This window comes from Aptenodytes patagonicus, chromosome 16 (genome assembly GCF_965638725.1).
Source record: "Aptenodytes patagonicus chromosome 16, bAptPat1.pri.cur, whole genome shotgun sequence".
Taxonomy (NCBI): domain Eukaryota; kingdom Metazoa; phylum Chordata; class Aves; order Sphenisciformes; family Spheniscidae; genus Aptenodytes; species Aptenodytes patagonicus.
In genome coordinates, this window is record NC_134964.1 from 12,305,865 (window position 1) to 12,326,307 (window position 20,443).

General features: G+C 41.1%; 1 protein-coding gene across 3 annotated transcripts in view; it reads left to right on the plus strand.

The window, feature by feature from the left end:
* The window catches only part of MYH10 (myosin heavy chain 10), a 106,036-nt gene that overhangs the window by 28,036 nt on the left and 57,557 nt on the right, over positions 1-20,443 (plus strand). For all 3 annotated transcript variants that reach the window (XM_076353654.1, XM_076353652.1, XM_076353653.1), the window contains exon 4: positions 10,848-10,875. In XM_076353654.1, coding sequence (XP_076209769.1) covers positions 10,848-10,875 — 28 coding nt within the window. The remainder of the gene's footprint in view (positions 1-10,847; positions 10,876-20,443) is intronic.

The following is a 20,443-nucleotide window of genomic DNA, read 5'->3' on the forward strand; positions in this document are numbered from 1 at the left end:
GAAGGAGAAGAGCAAAAGTTAAATGAGTGAGCTTAAATGGCAGATATTAGTTAAAGGACCTCCTTGAATCATTGTTTTGCTTGATAATGTAATCTTTGTCTAGGCAAAATGGTACTACATGGGAAATGGAACAACTTCAGCAGGGTTGATGGAGAGTAGAAACCACTGCTATGCTGAATACTCTACAGTCTAAAACCTTTTTCCAGCCTGTGGCTTGCCAACTACTACTAATCTTAGGTTAATTCTAAGCAACATGCAAATAAAAACTGAAAAGTAAGCATAGAGGCGGTGTGTGTAGAAGATTTAGGAGCTGCTCGTTTCTACTGGGAAAGCTCTTTGGGAGCCACAAATCAGGAAGGCTGAGAACTGCTCATCTGTGTCATTTGAAGAACAATAAGCATAAACAAGCAAGTCCTTGCAGCTCTAGCTGGAGCAGTTCAAGAAGTTGCTGCCTTATGGATTGTTACTGCCCTTCAGCTAAGTTGCATTAAACACTTGGGTAGGAACCAGTCATTGGCTTTGACGGTAACTCAGTCATAAGTTGTTCTAGCTGGCCCCACTGGCTCGATGGTGAGGTGTGTTGGGAGCACTCTCACAGTCGAAGTAGTTTCCCTCTTCATGTATCGGCTGTTTGTACATCTCGGCTTTTGCTCACAGCGTGGATCAGCCCTTGAGACTGCAGTTTTCTCTGGTCTTGCTCCAAACTGAAGGCTGACTCGTATTCTCTGCTCATCTCCTAAACTAGAGCAGTCACCCATTTCAAAAGGCTAAATAAACTTGGTATTACATAATAGATTAGGGGTGTTTGCAAGTCTTGTTATAAATCCATACCTGTTTGAATGAATTTATTAGGGAAGGAATGTGTTACCTATTAACTTCTGCTTGCAAATGTAGCAACTCTGTTTTAATGTCTAAGTTAGACTTACTAAAGCTTCTCTTAATGATAGTTAATAAAGGTAGCGAAGGACTGCCAGTGAAAACATAAACTGTGTTTGAGCTTCTTCAAACTTAATGATGACTTAGAATTTGAATTTTTTTTTTTTATCTGGTATGTAATGGAGGAGCTACCCACAGTTTCATTAAGTGGGCAGGGTGTAGTCTAACAGCTATTTGTTTTCTCCTTTTATGCTGATTCAGCCCTGGCTAGCAACTCTGAAAACAAATGTCACAATTTTTTCTTTAGGAATTTGGGTAATTTCAAGCTAATGTTGCAAATATCTAACTCGTGACTTCTAAATTAGCCTCAATGTGTAGCTTGGCTTGTTCTTCCAGGGTTTGATGATGCTGTGTTAGGTTAGCCACTTGCTCTATGACTGCACCGGAGCACTCGTGCAGCAGCTTGAGCTATCTGGGGTGAGCAAGCGAATGAGCGTGGTCATGAAGTCTGCTGTAAACATGCAAGAAATACTTGTATTCAGTGCTGTGATTCACCATAAACAAGTTGCAGGGTAAACCGTGACTGGGGTTTGGCTGACCTCCGCTATGCTTCATTTGGTAATAATTAACGTACTTAGTTTTGCTTGCTGACTGACTGCTGAAGTATGGCTGTTATAATTTAGCTCAAATCTCACATCTTTTAGAGTAAGGGATAGAACCACTTTTTTTTTAAAAGCTTTTGTTATTTAACTTCACGAATAGCAGGAAAACCTATAGAGTGTCTACATCAATGCCTCTACCCCACAGTGAAGAGGTGCTTTCTCAGCCCTTCACTAAAGACTTGGAGATATCTTGGGGTAATTCGACAAAGTACATGAAAGAGGCAAGAGTGAAATACTGGTCTGTCAAAAGTGGTTTGTGGCAGTACAACCTGACAGGTTTCTCAGATAGGATGGTTTCTAGGTAGAGGAAACGTAGTAGACGCTGGCTGTCTGTGTCTTGTATCATGCTATATGGGAAATACTAAGTAAACAAACAAAGTTGGGAATTGGTAATTGATTTAAAAACAGCACTGTTTTATTTGTCTTTGAAGTGGATGGCATTGGGCTGGAGGGAGAGTTTTGATGTAATTCTTCATGGACTGGTGTCTGAGCCAGCATCGGGGACTTTCAGTGTTTCGTGGAAAAAGTGAGCACTGATGAAGCAAAACTGATAAATATTATTCTAAATCTTAAACCCACTGGATACCCAGGAGGAGTGGAGTGCACCTAAATTTGATCTTACTTCTAGTATAAATTACAGTGTTACACATTTTGGGACAAAGAATGAGAATTTTCTGCAAGTTCATTGCTTGACAGTTTCAAAGAAAGAAGACTTGGATGTAAAAAACGACCAACAGATGAATAAGCTGATGATGACAAGGCAAGAAGAAAAAGACACATGCAGTTTCAAGGTACATCAAGAGAGATGGTTTTCCCCTAAAGAGTGCCAGTGTTCTTGATCATTTCTGACCTCCAGGGGTTCCTTCCAGCTTTTAGAAGGATAGTGCAATGATCCTACTTGCCTTTCTTGAAGATAGCTGTGATGGCTCCATCCTTTTAGTCACCTGAAACCTCCCAAAGAGAGTAACCTGACAATGATATTGTCCAGCTCCTTTAGCACTGGTGGATGTATCACATCAGATGCTTTGGGCATGTGTAGGTTCAGCTTCCTTGAATAGTCAGTACTGGCTTGATTAAATTTAGGTATTATAACTTGAAATGTCAGTTTTATAGTGTTAGCAAATTGCATGCTTTCTGAAAAGTTCAGTTGAATGTTTAATGGGTTACTGCTGGCAAAATACTGACTGTATTCCTGTAAACTGCCCTCGTCTTTTTGTGAAGTTGCAGAGTGTATGTTGAAGAGTGAATGACTAAGCTGTACATAGCAAAGATGATTGCACAACTAAAGGCAGAGGTGAAATGTAGGATAAACAGTGCTATTGCAGAAATCTCATGGTGAGCATAAGTGTGTCAGGGTATATTTGGTCTGCAGTAAGGTAGATACTCAGCAAATAAACTTGTGCCTGTCAGTCTTCCTGTTAGGCTTGTTAGAGATGTTTGTTGCAAGTCACTTCATAGTGTTAAGTGTTTGATGATAGTTTATGGAGTAGCTAGGCAACATTTTAAAGAGAAACACAAAATATAAAGACATGTTTCATTTCTGTAACCAGATCTCTTTCCGTGCTTATCAGTCCAGTAGGACCTGGTTTAAAGAAAAGAAGAAAAAAAAAGTTATTCAGAGCTTGGAATTGAAGAATGGCAGATTGTCAGACTACCTGCGTGCTTTGTAACGCTATGTAGCGTTTATGACCCAATCCTGTGAATGCTGTGGCAGCAGCAAAATCCGTGCTGATGGGAAGGTCTCTTTCCTCCAAGCGGTGACCCATTTTCACAAAACTTGTCAGGAATTCAATTTTTAAATGTCCTTGAATAGATTGATATTCGAGCCTGTTCACCTACAGTAGAGGGCAACTATACACAGATCTTCCAAGCCTGACATCCACAACAAACAAGGCTATCAACCAGGGAGCCAAGCTTTTCTTGTTTTATGGGCTATGGCACCTGAGTATTAAATATTGTCTAAAAATAAACAAGAACCCTCCATTCCCCCTACACCACTGCCTCTTTTTGGAAGGACGACAATTTCTCCCATTTGAGAAATACCAAAGAAGTTGCCCTCTTCCACCCCAACAAAAGCATCAACTTTTTTGGTTATGCCAGCTACAGAAATGAGGCTGGCATTTTATTACTGCTGAATAGGTATTCCGTGCTATGGAAAAATAAAAGGAAAGGCTATTTCAAAATGAATGATCTGCAAGTCTTGCGCTTGGGTTTTAGGAAGGACAACCCTTAATGTACCTGCAAATAAGAACCATTTCCCTCTCCATAATTTCCTGCTGGTTGATGGCTGGATGTGTAGTAGCCCATAGCTTTTTCTTCAACCTGAGTCAGGAAAGCAGGTTAATACTCGCATACATCCATTTTCACTGCTTTTCTAGAATTAAGCTTTTTATCTTGGCGCACTTATTTCATGTTCTTACCTAAATAAAGGCTGGATGCAAAAGGGAAGATGCTTATAGGAAGGGTGGTGGGATTGCGAGACAGTCAATGTTTGTATGAAAGTTACTGTGTCTAACAAGAATTGTAGTTGCTGTCAAAGTTATCGGAGATACGTTAAATCTGAAAGCAGGTAATACATCTGTGGAATTGTTTTCATAGACTTGTGTATTTGTGTTAAGCTCAAAAAATGGCTTTCTTGTTGGGCAATTCACTATGTGGGGTAGCTCCAAATGGCTTCTTCCATTTATTCCGAGTCAAATCGTGAGGGATGAAGGCAGATTTGGGCATTTGCAATACTTCAAATGTCAGTATAGTAAAGGGCAGTTGGAGCAAAGGCAGATGCAGAGGGTGGGCATCCGTTTACTTGTAAGCTCTGTTCTGTGATAAAATTTCTGTGCTTGCAATGCTACTGCCTTTGAGTTTTGGTAGGAAACTTGAAGACAGATTCTTCCTTTTCTGTTTGATTATCTTGTATCAATTTATGAATGACTATAGAATGACCAAAGCAGAACTAAGTCATGCTTTTAAGAAAAGCTGCTTTGTTAAAATACAGTAATTCTTTTGTAGGCAGACTCTATAGCTTTGAGCTACAACTTTTCAGAACATCCTGCCTGAACCAATTACCCAACAAATGTGTTTAATGTACATCTGGAACCTTCCCCAGAGTTAACAGGGGTTTTGTTAGGTCTAGTCTGTTAGCTGGGGGGGGGCGGGGGGGAAATCCTTCCATAGTTTGGTGAGAGAAGGGATGTGGAGTAAAATGTTTTGTATCCTGACAGTCAAAACAATGCATTTTATCATATATACATATAGGTAAACATCAGGATCTGTTCTTACTGGATTTTCAAACAAGAAAACATGGAAACTCTTGCAGCCAAGCAACAGGTTTGAGGAGCTGCCAATTGCTGTCGCCAGAGCATGTTCCTCTGGGGAGACGAGAGCAAAGTAGGTTTAAGAGAGTGCAGGGGAAAATGGCTTTCAGAGCTGTAATTCTTCTTGTCCTTCTTGTATTCTGGTAATTCTCCTTGGTCTCTCTTCAAAGCATTTGTACTGCTCAGTGTTGTATGACTGGGTTTCCCTAATGTGGCTGCTGCTTCTTGCATCAGTAAGACGTCTTTCAGCTCTACGGTAGTAGCTGTTAAACACACCAGCTGATTCTTGCCTTGAGGTGTGAGAGTCAGTCTTCCTTTGGGTGGAAGCAAAAGGAGGAGGAGAGCAAGAGTGTAAGAAATGCTTCGATGTCTGATACTTCCAGATGCTAAATATATAGCTTGATACAGTGTAAGCTGATCTAACCATTAGCCACTGCCAAAAGAGTAAGACCCACTCTGGTTATTCGTTGCTCTATCTCCTTTTTGCTGGATGCTCCCCCCCCCCTTTTTATATATTTTGATAGGATTAGTTTTCTGCTAGTGTGACTCCCTGATCAGCTCATGGTAGGTGAAGGTGACTACCAGTGCTGGCTCAAGGGAGGCAGCGTGAATGTATGCTGGGGATGGAGGAGGTGGCACTTTCTGCTGGCAGCAGCTACCTGGTTGGGAACAGTTTGCAGCTCACCCGAGCCGGGGAGTATGCTTTGGCGGTAGCTTTAGGGCGACCAGAGCGTGGGTAGCTGGTACAAGAGGTGGTTCTCTCACTTTCCATATGCAAATTCCAATGTTCCTGTGGCTGTGTTATAAACTGGATCAGGGAGCTGATCTGGTTGGAAACTAAATTTTGTTAGTTCCATCAACTACTTGAACTAGCATTGCGTGCATCTGCATGATCGGCTGCTGGTTCAAAGGGAGGAATGGGATGGTGAAACTGGGCAGGGGAAGCAGGGACATCAATGGCAGCTCAAGCTGAATTACAGCAGTGGGGGAGCTTCAGCCTCAGGCTAGTGTCAGGTTATACTGCTTTTGTGCTTCCAAATTCTTCCATTCAAAAGGACATACTAGTCTATAGAAAGCTTATTTCATAAGCAGAAAATCATATTTTGTTTTTTATCATAGACTCTGCATAATTTTGGAACTTTGTTTTTAAATTAGGAATATTGTAGTAATCCTTCTCTGTGCAACTTGAATGTTATGGTCTTCCATGTGGTCTTCCATGTAGTTTGAAGACCTTGGGATATATTTAAATTCAAGCTGTGTATCTCTAAAGTGAAGTGATAGATTCCAATGGGACTTTTGTATTGGTTTAAAACCAAAGGGTTGGTCTTGTGACGTAGCTTGAATTAAGAGCTTGGTCCTCTTATTTCATCCCCTCCTACCACATACTTGTCCTCATGCTTATATTCATCTGACTCAGTTAAATTGACTTACTGAGTATCTTTGATTAGTGAGTTGAGTTGCTTTAGCCTTTGATCAGACAAGAACCAGAGTCTGCTCAGAGGACAAACTGTGCTGTTGGTATGGCAGAAATGCGATACACCTTTCCCTAAGAGACTGGAAGTTGTTAGTTTGGCTCAGCCTTATAATGAAACTGTATTGGGTTATACGGGAGTAACCTGAAAGATATTAATGCTGATAGCAAAAGTTGTGTTATTTAAGTTGTCTTATAGGTGCTTTTTCACCCCTAAATTGTCTACTTTTGCGCTCAAAATGTAATGAACCTGTTGTGACTTTGTCCAGAGTACCAACCATTCCAGACTAATACACTTTCTCACCCTTTGTATGGAGTAACAGAGGCAACTAATGTCAAATTTACTAATGCTTTTCATAAGAGTAACTTATTTGTATTTCCTATTTCAGTTGCTCTAAAGGTTGGAGATGAGAACTATCTGCTAACTTGTTCTGCTTTTTACTGCTGCAATTTGCTTATAAATCCCAAGGGATTTGTTGAATTGGTCTAGTCTTTATATATTCCTACAAATCTCTTTGTCTGATGTTAGAGTGACGTTATCTCATGAAGACTTTGCTAGAGAGAGATGTTTTTGGTCTGTTCTTGAGAATCACAAGACTTATGTAGAAACTTAAGTGTTTTCCAAATATTTTTAGGTTTCCATGAACAACAATCTCAAAACTCTGTGGCTTTAATAAAAAATTGCTATTAAAACTTTTGCAAAGGATGGCAGATTATTTTTAAGACTTAGGCATGTTCTCTGTCATAAAAAAAAAATCTGTCTTGTGGGCTGCCTGCTGCCCTTCAGGTTAACGCTGGGTCACAGAGAATCACAACAGTTTTTTGAAAATATTATTGAGATGTATGTCCAACGATGAGAAGTTTAGTGCTTCTTCCCTGCCCCAGATAACAAATCTGGCAAAAGCGACAGATAATGGCTCAAGTCTTTCAAAAGACAGGCTAGCAGATATGTAGTTAGTGCTCTAAGGAGCCTTTAGGAAGGGGACCAGCTGCTTTGAAATCAAGACTGCGGATAAATTGTGTTATTTGGGGGAGGAGAAAATCAAAACAAACCAACCATAAATAACTCTTCCATGTTAGTCATTTTGTCAGAATCTTTTTCAGAATGAGTCTGGAGAGATGAGCTCTTTTTCTTGGGACAAAAGGCATCTGGCATTTGACGATGCATAAAGCAGCATTCTGAGCCTTCAAGCTGTAATTTTTTGTTACTGTTGAGTGCTAGATGCTGGAACTGGCCATTAGCATAAGTAAGTGATCAGAAGGCAAAATGTGAAGCTTGCTGTTGTCTTACTTCTACTTTCATAGTTTGTGAGGTTCAAAGTCCAGATGGACACAGAAAAATGGATTTGGAATAACATACTTGAGTACCTGATAACTTCTTTGTAAGGTCTGTGTCAGTTCAGGCTCCTGGACATAAAAAATAAAAAAGCTCTGTTGCACTTGCTGGAGCTTCTGGCAATGGCAAAATACAGAACTGGCTGGACTTGTAGACTTTCTGTGGGACGAATTGGGTAAGAAAATTCATTTATACAGTGTCCTGCATGTTGTGGAATGCTAGCTTTGCGTGGTAAACCGACAGGTAAAATATGTCATGATAGAAGCATTGACAAATGCATATTGCCTTCAAATAAACTACTTTCAATTTCAAGGCAAACGTTACCTGTGTTAAATTTTTAAGAAGTGATAAACTGAAGAGCTGTGGTTTAGAGGAGACTGTATTTTTTGACGAAGTGGCCTAGCTACAGCGACAAAATTAGAGAGAAGTGTTTCTTGGGAAGTGAGAAAGGGGGAAATCAAGTTGTCACTTTAGAAAATGTCTCAATAAATATTAAAGCTAGGGAATATTAACTTTCCACTCTACTCATGGTACCAACTTGGCATTCTTCTAGAAGAGCAAATGATTTGTACTGTCCTATGTTATCTTGATTTTTTTTTTTTTTTTTTTTTTTTTTTGCTGGCGTATGGTGTTGCCTGTGAGGTGCATGAGTCACTGTTAACTACCCCTGGAAAGAGGTCAGGGTCAGAAAGTTGCACTTTTTTCTAGTTTATGCTGACAGCTGGGCATATAGTACATCCGACTGCTGTTCTGGGGTTTGTCTTCTGCTGATACCAAGAAGTTAGTTATTTCTGATAGGACTTGCAAGACCAGCTGCCATATATCAAAACCAGAAGAATATAAACTTTTTTAGAGTGTTCTCTTAACGTTTCTGTTGTCATACTCCCACTGCTTTTGTCTACTCTCAGCTTTTATTTCTTGCAGTCAGAGGCTTCCCCCTTCCTTTTTTTGGTGTGCCTGTACAGGAGTTGCTATACATCATGCAGATGTAGGAAATGATCTGGTACCATCCCTGCAGTCTTTTCAGGAGTATCACCAACTTCTTGAATCTTATTTTCTTTCCCACTTTTAATACTCTAATATTCTTCTGCTCTCTTACTACAATCATTCTGCTCTGTTTGTTACCCTATAGGTAGGATTTTTGGAGCTAACATCTGCTTGCAGGACACAGATAGTCACAGGGGTGCAGCATTTGACTTGTGCTCCTGGTGAAGTGCAACCCAATGCAGTTTGTCTGTGCAATGGGTAAGAGGATCACTGGTATTTCTTTCCATTTTTCAACAAGCTAGTGCAAGGGGTTCAAAGTATAACTGTTTGCATGTATTTAACATTTTTCGGTCAGAAAGCACCTCAGAGTGCTGCTCACCCCTTGCCTGTGCTACACTGACATGAGTGCTGGCATAGTTGGAGGAAGGGGACAGGGCACGATTGCCCCTTCAGCAGCAGCCTGTCTTTATTTTGGCTGTATACCCCGGTCACCGGGCTCCCTGGCAGCCTGTGCTGATCTAAATCCAGGCGTCTGTCTCAGCCCCAATCGGCAGTCCTGCCTGTCTGTGCTGAAACTTGTATTTCTGCTGCTGTGCTGCAAGGCTGCTCAAGGAGCTGATGTGGTTGAACACAAACTGGTTTTGTACCTGGGTTGTTCATCAGGCAGTGATGAACAGGGGGAAACACAGCTCACTGCTGGATTTTTTTTTTTTTTTCCCCCACATGCTACCTAGCTAAAGTTGAAATTCTGCTTCAATACTAATTGTTATCCAACAGCGCTATGAGCTCAGCTTGTTACATAGGTAGGATGACCGGTTTCATACAGTCTGCAAAACTCAGCAATAATTTGCAACTCAAGTTAACAATAGTTTTTCTGGACCCATTTAGAAACCATGTGAAATGTTGTTTACATTATTCTGCTTACCAGAAATGGTCATAAATGTATTGAGGTTGTATATATGGACATAGATCTGTCACAAACCTATTAAGCATGTGGGGAAGCTGCCTTGTAGCAACTGAAGCTGTCTGTTCATCCTGCTAGTATTGAACTCTGTGTCCTAGAAGGAATAACAATCATCACATACCAATTGCTCCTTTTCTGTGGTCCATCAGAGCCTCGTGTTCAAGGAGAAGGGATGTATGCAGAGAGTGGCAGGGTGTCTAATGTGTGGTCCTGAGCTATACACTTGAACAAAATAAAGCTTGATTTTATTTATTATAATGTAATCCGTTACAAGTTACCAATCAGAACAGAAAACCTGTTTGAAGTTCTGAGCTTGCAGGAGGCGATTGTGTCCTTTTGGAGCTAGTGACAAACAGCTGAAGTGTAAAAGCAAGATCTTTGTGATGCAGATTTATGAAAAAGATGTTGAACTCATTGAAAACCTTGGCTCAAACGGGGTGGAGAACACCTTTAACTGAAACGTTTTACTTTTTTGCAGGTATATTTGAATGTTTTGATTATATAATTTTTAATATAGAGTGTATGGTGTTGAAATATATTCTATAAAGATCCTGTAATTATGAAATACCTCTTGCAGAGTGTAACTGACCTTCAGGCATTCTTTTCAAAGGTCGTGAGCATGACAGTGGGTGTCACAAAAGTGCTGAGCCACACCATATTGTGGAGTTTGGCTCTGTTCAGAATTTCCCTGGATGTCCTTTTGACAAGTCTTTAATGAATAATCTAAATTATGGAATCACTTTAGGCTTGCATGTTCATTTAAGAAAGAAAAAAAAAAAGCTGTAGAGATGTTTGCTGGAGATGTTAGTGCTATTTCTAAGTGTCTGGTCGTTAGTATTGTATACTTGAAACTTTTTTTTTCTTGTGCAATACTTAAGATTTTAAATAATTTGATTAATCTGGGAAAGGGTGCAGCATACAGAATAAAAAACATTGGGCCAGCTTTGTCTGAAAATATGGTTAAAAAGATTACTGTGGATTATGATTAAATTTAACCAAAATTTTGGCTTTATTATATGAAATGGCAGAACTTTCAGAAATGTCTAAGGTGTTGTTTGAGGGGGTGTGTGTGTGTGAACTGGAGGTGTAAAGGATATTATTAAAATTGCTTGAGAGTATCCTTAGAATTGTTAAGCTGAAAAGCTGAATTTTTTTAAATGTTCATTTAAAAGAAACTGTCTTGCAAATTACAGGACAGTATAAACAAAAAACTATAACCATGTTTGTTCTTATTTTGCAGACCGCGAGGACCAATCAATTCTCTGCACGTAAGTCAACACCTTTCATTTGAGCATTTTTGGAAATCTGTATTGTTAAAGGGGTCTTTGATACAGCTGTAGTAGTCAAAACTTGGTCTTTAACCTTAACAGGCAGTGACTAATGGTTAAAGACATAGCATGAAGTGATATTTAATGTGGGGATATATTCTTTTAATACTGTAATTCACCTTATTGAAAGTTTTATAGGCATGTGCCATTTAAGAAATGTAGTTTAAAAATGTCAGTCAAGAGATCTGAATCAGTAACAAAAAGCTTTAAAAAGTGTACATCTGTCTGAAATGCTGTGCTGTAACTACTCAATGTGTAGCGCCCGAGGGGAACATGAATCAAAAATTGGTCTAGAAACCCTGCTGAGCAACAGCTTAGCTTTGGATCTGCTTCAAACGGGTAAACTCTGAACAAGTTGACACTAAGCTTTCCTTTTGCTTTCTCTGTGTGCACCTGAATTTGCCCTACTCAGGAGCAAACTTCTAGCTTCAGCTTAAATTTCTCTGGGATCTGGAAATGTAATGGTGGGGTAGTCAGAAGAGTACGAATGTGCTTTCAGGCTTATGACACTACTGAGCTGATCTATCTTTGGGCTGCTCTTAAAAGGGGTGATCCAGTTTCCTTTCCTCTCCCACATAGGCTCTGTGTTTCTGCAGCCTCTTGCGCTAGCCTTGGGGGTTGGCAGCCAACATAAGCTAGTTCAGGGAGCAAAGCTGGCAGAAAACCGACCTTGCCACAAAATGATGCATTTCAGCAGTTTAGTTCTCTGGGTCTGCGTTCTGTGGGCTCAGAGGAGTACTGGCCTGGAGCAGGAGGTATGAACACGCAGGAGAGGAACTGTCCCTGTTGGTAGCAGCCTGGGGGTTAGGATGGTTCATCTGTGTTGTGAGATCACACCTTGGCTCCATTCTGAAACTGCTTGCAGTTAGCAGTCTTGGGTATAACTTAACATATTCAATTATCTGAGGGAGAGAGGGAAGATACGGTAGCTTGCATGCCTCTGATTTGGTTATGTGATCAGTTGACCATAGTGTGTGCCAGTGCATACCAGCTGCATTGAGGCCATAGTTTGTGAGGATGACTGCTTCCTGAAATAGCTCGATGGTTAGATTAATTGCTGGAAGGAGACCTGGGTTCAGTTTCCTTCTTGACATGAAAGGATTCAAATCTTCATCTCCTGCTTCCCACAAAAGTACCTTAACTATCAGACTCTCTACAAAACTGAAGGTGGATCCTTTCAAGCCGCGCTTTTTTGAGCTATGGATACCATGAATACAAGATTCATGGGGCCTAAGGACACAGAAGCAAATATGGTTCTGCAGCTAAGATAAAAGTTGATCCAGTTAACACAGGCTTGTCTAGGTCTGTGGTTCCTGCTCTTAATAGGACTTCTGTCTTCATGTGATGACTACTTCACGTGCAATGTACAAAACAGCCCTCAAAGCGGGGATGGGATCCCAGAGCAAAAAGAAATGCTTTGTTCTTGTGTGTTTGTGGATGCTTCGACAGTATGTGCTTGCCCCAGGTGAATTTTTTTTGAAGTAGCTTCATTTTTTGTGCCTATGCATGAACCTTGGACTTTACATGGTCAGCTGAGACCACAAAGGTTGGAATGGCAGTGCTACGGGATTTAGTGAATGTCTGCTCTGTTCATTTGCAAATTGGAAAGCCTTTAAGCTCTCTTGCCTTCAATTTTGTTACTACCTCACCTGTAAGGTTACCGTAAGCTTTTGATCCTTCTGTGCTGAATAGACAATTGAACCCTGTTTTATATCCGGTACAGCACACTTCAGCATGAAATATCTGGATCTTGTGATAAGTTCCACATCTTGGCTAGGGAGTTGATAAGCTGCTTGCTGTACATCCATCTGCAGAGAGGAGCTTGCTTCCAGATGGTGAGGGATGGGGAATGGACACACATCCTTACAGTCAGACCTCAGGAGAATGTGACCATATCCAGTACTGAAGTCTGGAGCTACTGGGGACTGCTCTGAGTGCAGTTGTAATATTAAGACCCTCAGAGATTGCCGTGAGGACATCTTTTCTGTTGGACAAGTAAAATGTTTGGTGACAAATCTACTACTCCATGTAAAATTTCAGAAGTTGGTGCTAAGAAGCACTGAACAATATACCTCCGAAGGATTTCAACACTGCCCTGGAATCATATCACAAAACTGAGTATTGAAACTATTAGTACCATGGCACTGGACAAGTTTTTGCTACCTTTAATTCAGTGTCTTGGTTGTACCAGTGTTAAAGGCTTAACTGAAGTTTGGCAGTGTCTTAATAAAGCTGAGTTTCTGAGCAACGCATTCCAGGCTCTATTGGCTGTCTTACTGCTTTAACTTGTGTTTCTTACTGAAGTACATACACAGCAGCATAAAGAAAAACAAGGTTAAAAAGATCAATGTCACTGAGCATGGTTTACAAGGAAATACAAATTTCCTCACTAAGTGGCCTCAGAATTATGAAGGGTAAGGCATCATATCTCCAAACTGGATGTACAAGACCAAAGAACATTCAGTCTAGGTCTTGCCTCTTGAGAATATGAAGGCACATGATGTGATAGATGCTAGGATCCAAGGTGTTTCTGTCATCTTGAAGTTGAACACCAAAGTTCCACCATAGCCCAGGAGACCTTGCTAACACTGTCTAACCATCAGCACCATTTAGATGCTGACTGTAAAAAAGGATAGTAGGGGTTACCAGACTGCTGTTCAGGTTAATAAACAGTTTTCTCTTGAAATAGGTTTGTCTTAGGCTGCTTTTCAGCTCTGTGTCCAATTCAGAGAGAAGTGCCATCAAAACCATTTGTATTCCCCTGCATGTATCTTTTGAACAAATAGACTATAAAGACAGCTGCCTGCTGCAGTACCGTCCCTAACATGGTTTCTCCCATGGGCTTCATGGGAGAGCTGTGTTCTTTTGTCAGGTTTGTATTATAAACTCAGTACTTGACATCTGGCTGGCTGGAATGTTAAATCCTCTTCATGAATGGGACAAGGCCATGGCAAACTCCTTTGTGTAGCAGGCTAAAAGGAGGTCTTATGTTTTGATCCAAGAGTGGGCTAGTGTCCAGGACTTCTATTGCATTGCTGATTCTGTGGTGAAGAGGTAAACTGTGTGTGTTTCCCTTCCATGCCACTGGTTTTACAGGTCTTGGGACTAAGGCAGGAATAAATAAGGTGGAAAGAGTGTGTCTTAACCGCACCAGACGTGGCTTCAGAAACTCCTTTGGCAGTTCATAAAAAGCTTGAGACAACATCTCATCCCAAACTTGTTATCTCAGGACCTGGATCACCTGATTGACCCTGATCTTTAGTAGAGCTGAAAGTCCTCAGAATACTTTTTCTTTTCTAGGAGTGGTTCAAGCTAGCTAGTGAGAAAGAAGGCATCCCTTGACTTGTGCACTTAGATGAGTGGACAGTCGTGGTGTGCTTGTCATTCTCCTGTCTCCTACTGCCTTGACCGTAATTGTCTTTATGTACATCCTGGAGATAAGTCTCTCCCACTGCTTGATGAAGGTCTGTCTGGTTAGCATCTTCACCTATCTCCCCCTGCCTCTAGTTGATAAAGTTTCCTGGATTTTTACCTTCCATGGCCTTTAGAGTAGGGGGCCAGATCACTGCTCAGGTAATAGTATTTGAATGACACCTTACCAGGTCTCTGGATCCAGCCCCCTTTTCTTCTTGGCAGCCAGAAGTGCTGCTCTCAAGGGCATTCTTAGGTGTAAGATTGGTGCTATTTCAAGCCTTTGGGTTTGATTTCAGTTCTTCCTCTTCAAAGACTCTCTATGCACTTTTTCCAGATGCCTTCCTTTGTTTAGTTCTAACTTAGTGAATGTCCGATCCATTCATACTTACCTTGGAAAACCTTTTAAACTCTCTTGTCTTCAATTTTGTTATTACCTCACCTGCAAGATGACCTTAAGCTTTTGATCCTTCTGGACTCAATAGACAACTGCATCCTAATTTATATACCATATTTACACATGGTATTTTTTTACCCTAGGCATGAAAGTGTGCAACTTAAATCTGGGGTTGAGGCGGTTTCATTGTCTTCACCTGTCCAGATCTTTAGGAAATACCAATCTTCCTAGTACAGGTAATGGAGAGCCCGACTAGAGGAGAGGCACTGCTGGACATGTGCGAAAGAACTTATCGGGGGGGGTCAAGATTGGAGGTAGCCTGGGCTGCAAAGATCATGCCCTGGTGGAATTCTCAATCTTGAGGGGTACAGGATGGGTAAAAAGTAGAGTCAGGACCCTAAACCTCAGAAAGGCAAACTTTTGGCTGTTCAGGGTGCTAGTACGTGGGATCCCTTGGGAAACTGCTCTCAGAGATAAAGGAGTGAATGAGAGCTGGGAGATATTTAAAGACATTTTTCTTAGTGCACAAGAGCTCTCAATCCTGACACACAAGAAGTTGGGCAGGGGAGGCAGGAGGCCAGCTTGGCTAAGTCAAGACCTCTTAGCCAAACTAAAACACAAAACCAAAATGCACAGGCAGTGGAGGCAGGGAATACACATCCTGGGGAGATTATAAGGATGTGGCCCAAGAGTGCACAGAGGGGATCAGGAAAGCCAAGGTGCAGCTGGAGCTGAACTTGGCTAGGGATGTACAAAAATAACAAGAAGGGTTTCTTCAGGTACACAGGACAGCAAAGGAAGATGAAAGAAACTATTGGGGATGTTTAGCCTGGAGAAGAGAAGGCTCCAGGGAGACCTTATAGCAGCCTTCCAGTGCTTAAAGGGGGCCTACAGGAAAGATGGGGAGGGACTCTTTTTATCAGGGAGTCTAGTGACAGGACAAGGGATAATGGTTTTAAACTGAAAGAGGGTAGATTTAGATTAGATATCAGGAAGAAGTTCTTTACTGTGAGGGTGGTGAGACACTGGAACAGATTGCCCAGAGAAGCTGTGGATGCCCCCTCCCTGGAACCATCCAACCTGGTTCAAGGTCAGGTTGGATGAGGTTTTGAGCAACCTGATCTAGTGGAAGGTATCCCTGCCCACGGCAGGGGGATTGGAACTAGATGATCTTTAAGGTCCTTTCCAACCCAAACCATGCTATGATTCTATGATCTGTTTCCCCTGAAAGGACTGCAGTTACCTTCATGCAGTCACTATTCTAGTAAATAGCTAGCTGTGTCCAGACATGTGAAACTGCAAGGGGTGTTATTTAGTGTATTTTCTAACATAGTTAAACCAATTTTGTAGCTACATTAAAGAATTTCTTATCTCAATATTATGTAGACACTTGGAGATTTGCTCATGCTTTGCCTCAGGAGTAACAGTGCCTAATGATCCAGGTTGGTTCAGCATTTGGTAGAGAGTAGTCATTGTTTGCGTGACAGGACAGTACGTAGACGTATACCTGTTGAGAGAAAGTGCATGCAGGTGGAACTTCTTGAGGAATACAATTTGAGAATTACCTTAATTTTTTCCCCTCAAAGAGAATGATGCGGAAGAATAATCTGTATTCCGTTGAAATGCTGCAGATACAGGCATTCATCTAAATGCACCGTGTGGAGTGGCCTAGCCTGATGGATGGTTCTCACCACATGAGAAGTATGCCTCTCACCACATCTCATTATTTTGAAGGTAGTGGGATTACTTGGAGATTTCTCGTCTCAACTTCATCACCTGCTGATATTCCATGAGGAGTTTGGGGTCTAACATGCTGTAAAAATGAGGAATTTTGCATAAACTGGTGATCTTAAAGTTGGTAATATTTTCTCAAAGTCAAACATAATACCAGGAGGGGGACCTCCCCCCCCTTCCCCCCCCCCCCCCCCCGCTGCGTTCTCTGAATGCTTGTCTCAGCAGAACACCTTGTCCTTCACCTAACGTGGAAGCTGGTTCTTCAGGAGGGTATTACTCAGGTTGCCAGCTGATGTGGCTGTCATCCAGTTCTCTAATCCAGACTTGACGACATAGATGACTTCCTGCTCTTGCTGTAGAAATAAGAGTTGTCTCCAAACATAAAATGGTGTGCCTTCTTCCTCTCTTTTTTGTTACCTTCTGTTCTCTTCCCTTTCCACTCTTCATCTTCTAAGGAACTGAATATAGACAATTGCATTGCTGTGGAGACTAGTCTACAGGGCTTTATTCTGAGTTAGTGGCATATAATCTTATGGATATTTATGCACTGACTTCCTTTCTTCTGGTCTTTATTTGTTTCATTGTGCTCCCTCCTGTTTCCTCCAACCACGTCTGTTCTTGTAAATTGGTTAATACTTGAGCCCCAAGGACAGGGTTTGTAGGAGAAACTTTTTGATGAAATTACTTATTTTATAGAGAGGCTTTTCTCAGATCGAACCAAAAGTCATTTTCCCATGTCCAGAAGGACTCTATCTGCTCCATCGCATGACCCTGACTTCCTCAGGTAGTAGTGATGCGATTTCTTATGTGCGCTTTGGCCTTTCACCGACTGAAAAACCCAGATATGTGCACAGGCACATACACCTGCAGTTCCTGAATCCGTTGGACGATTTATCGTACATTGGTGAAAGCCAGATTATTGCCTGGTTAATGATGAGAGGGGAGGAGCTGAATGAACAATAATGGTGATGATTTCTTTTTAGCTTTGAAGTTGGATGATTTAATCTTAGGTTGCTAACCACTAACAAATTGTCGATAAGGTTGCTGGAGCTCTCTATTGCTTTGTATTTTAGTTCGTTAAGCTTTCAAATAAAAAGCAAATGAACAACCCCCAAAACCAGCACTTCTCTGGGAGGCTATATTTAACTAGCTTCCATCTAATCACTCCCCCTTGGTTGGAGTGCAAATGATAAATTGTTTAGGATTTTCTGTCTGTAAATTCTTAGTTTGCTGAAAAGAAAGGAAAATATATGTAGTTCCAGCAACTTCACGTTCCTGCTAGCTTATAAGTCCATTATCAGTCTGTATTAACCCAGCATCCATAAGAAATCAATTACAGAAAAGTGGTGCTAACTTTGCAATGTGCACATACCTCACTGTGTACATTTTTTCATTTCTGGAAGATGTGAAGTTGTAATGAACAGCTTTACAGGCTTTTTTTTTTTCTTTAAGAAGTTGCAGCTGCTGACGTTTTGTTGTTTCTCTTTGATTATTGCTGTCTGTTAATGTTAAATGGGCATGCCAGGCTGTTGGAGGCTAATGACCAAGATGAAGAAATTTCTGTTGTGGTATACTAGGAATCTGAGAAATATTCAAACCTTGTCTGGCTTTGTTGTCTTTAGCTGCAAGGCGACTTTTGGGAAGTCAAATACAAAAATTGCAGTGCAGCACATTTTCTAAGCTAGTATGTTCTAAATTGGACAATCTTACCGCAAGCTTATGGTATTCTCAGAACTGAGACTGGGCTTGATAAACAGTTATTGAGCAGATGCTTGCAGCCGTACAAGGATATCTAATCTGAATTGGCTTCAGTAGGAGTGGTGGGGTGTGGAGGGAATAGAGGCTGCTTATTAAAGGACAACAGCAGCAAATACCAAGCATTTTTGTATACAACCTCTGGCTAGAGTCCAGCTTGTAACATTCCCTAGACAACTGGTGTTGAGAGGATGTGAAGCATCTAGTGAAATGAAGGAGCTATAAAGCAGCCTTGTAAATAGTAAAGCCAATTAGTGACTCTTCTGCGCTAGTCCAAACTACCAGTTATACCTCTTAATTTCAGAAAATTAGCCAAGTGCTTAAGACATTCTTTTAATTACAGGTCTTGACTGTAAATATCTGTTAATTTACAACTGGCAGAAGATCTGCTCAGTTGTGTCTGAGAATAAGTGTCTCTTCTGTTCTTTGCGACTGCTGATGTGAGAAAGGACAAAAGACCATTGTTGGGGCTCTTACTTACGCAGTTACTTTCTCCTACAAACAATTTAAGTGCATACTTTTGTGTTTTGGTGCCTTATGTAAGTGGCTGCTTTGTACGAAACAAGGCATTGCTGGCCACAGGACTTGGAGTGGCAGGTCGGGGTTCTTGTGTCTTGTGAAATCGGGCACTGAGGAGAACTTGCCCAGGTGCCAAGGTGGTGATGCCACTTCTCCTTTGCAGAATGACCTTCTACTTCCAGATGAACTTCTCATCCCAGCACTTTGTTGCTGATCAGGAATGATAGAAATAGACTGAAACTCCTAGGGCAGGGGAAAGGTTTGAGTGATCCAGGTTCCCAGCATAGAAAATACTGGCTTGTTTGGTTAGTTTTTCAGTAATTTAAATCACAGAGATGATCTGTAATGGGATAGATGACACTAACTGCATCTGACCATCCTAGTATATTCCAGATGCTTATCTTCCCAACTATTGTTAGTTTGCAGTAGGGATTTTGTGCACAGGTAGCAAGATGAAGTCTGTCTTTGAATTTCAAAGCTTTCTTTGTACATGTGTTTTTGTGTCCTTCTGTCTTATGTGACTCACGGCACTACATGTTGTATGTCCTGCGTAGCCCCTGATCTGCTAGTGGAATTAGTGGCTAGCTGGGTGCCAGCCCTTGCAGTGGGACTTCAATGAGCAACTTTAAACTAATATGACTTCCCTGAAAGCCAGAAACTCATTTGCCACTTCAGGAAGAGGTGGTGTTGCCTTGTTCTGCCATGCCGAGTGCTGTAACTATCACAGTAAGATGTGTAGATGCTTCAAACCTGCTTGATAGTAAGAAAAGCAACTGTTTCGCTGCTGTGTTCCTTTAGAACAGTGTTTCCCTTTAGAATGGGTCTTTCCCAGACAGGCGTTTGACCTGTTCATAAGTGGGCCTTATGGCATACCGCTCTCCTTGAAGTCGGAAAACCGGCTTCCATTCCTGCTTGTCGCCTTGCTTTGCTTTGTGACCTGCTAGTCATCTCCCGCTATGTTCTTTTTGCCTGTTTTCTAGATGGCAATCTGTTTAGCAGAGGAAATGCTTTTTACTTGTGTGCAAGATTTGGGCTAAAGTAGCTTGGGGAAAAAAAACTGCAGCTGGTTGAGAAGTCAGTCACTAATTTTTGCTAACCAAATTGTAGTTGAGATAAATTTGCCTGAAGAGTACTTTCCTTTATTGAAAATGACACTATAGCTTTACACGCAATGAATTTAAAACCATGTAAAAGTGCTCATGCTAGCTAAGCTTTTTCTATTTTAAATGTGCTTGAAGCTGCTTCAAAGCAGAAGCTTTGCTGCTCTAGGGAAAAGTGATTTAACTCTAGATACGGCATAAATTTACCAGTGACTGTCAGATTTTCTTTGACCTGCCTCTGTTAACATAGTTTGTAAGGGAGAGATCCTTCAGTTGATTGATGGAATAGCCTTATACCTCCAACTTGAGGCTATTGCTAGAGATGATTTGCGTACTTGGATGCACTGTTTGATATAGCCCATGGCTGGAGTTGATACAGCATTTCAATCCAGTCTCATAAGGCTTTGTTTCTACTAGTAGTGGAATTGAGACTGAAATAAAGGAGATGAAATTACGACCCTACTGAAGTCACTAGCAAAACTGCCATTGACTCAAGCAAGGCTAGGATCTCAGCCAGAGGTTTTAGTTGTTTAATTTATGGTAACTTATTAATTGAGTTGTATTAAAACAAGGTTTTGAAAAAGTTAATCTT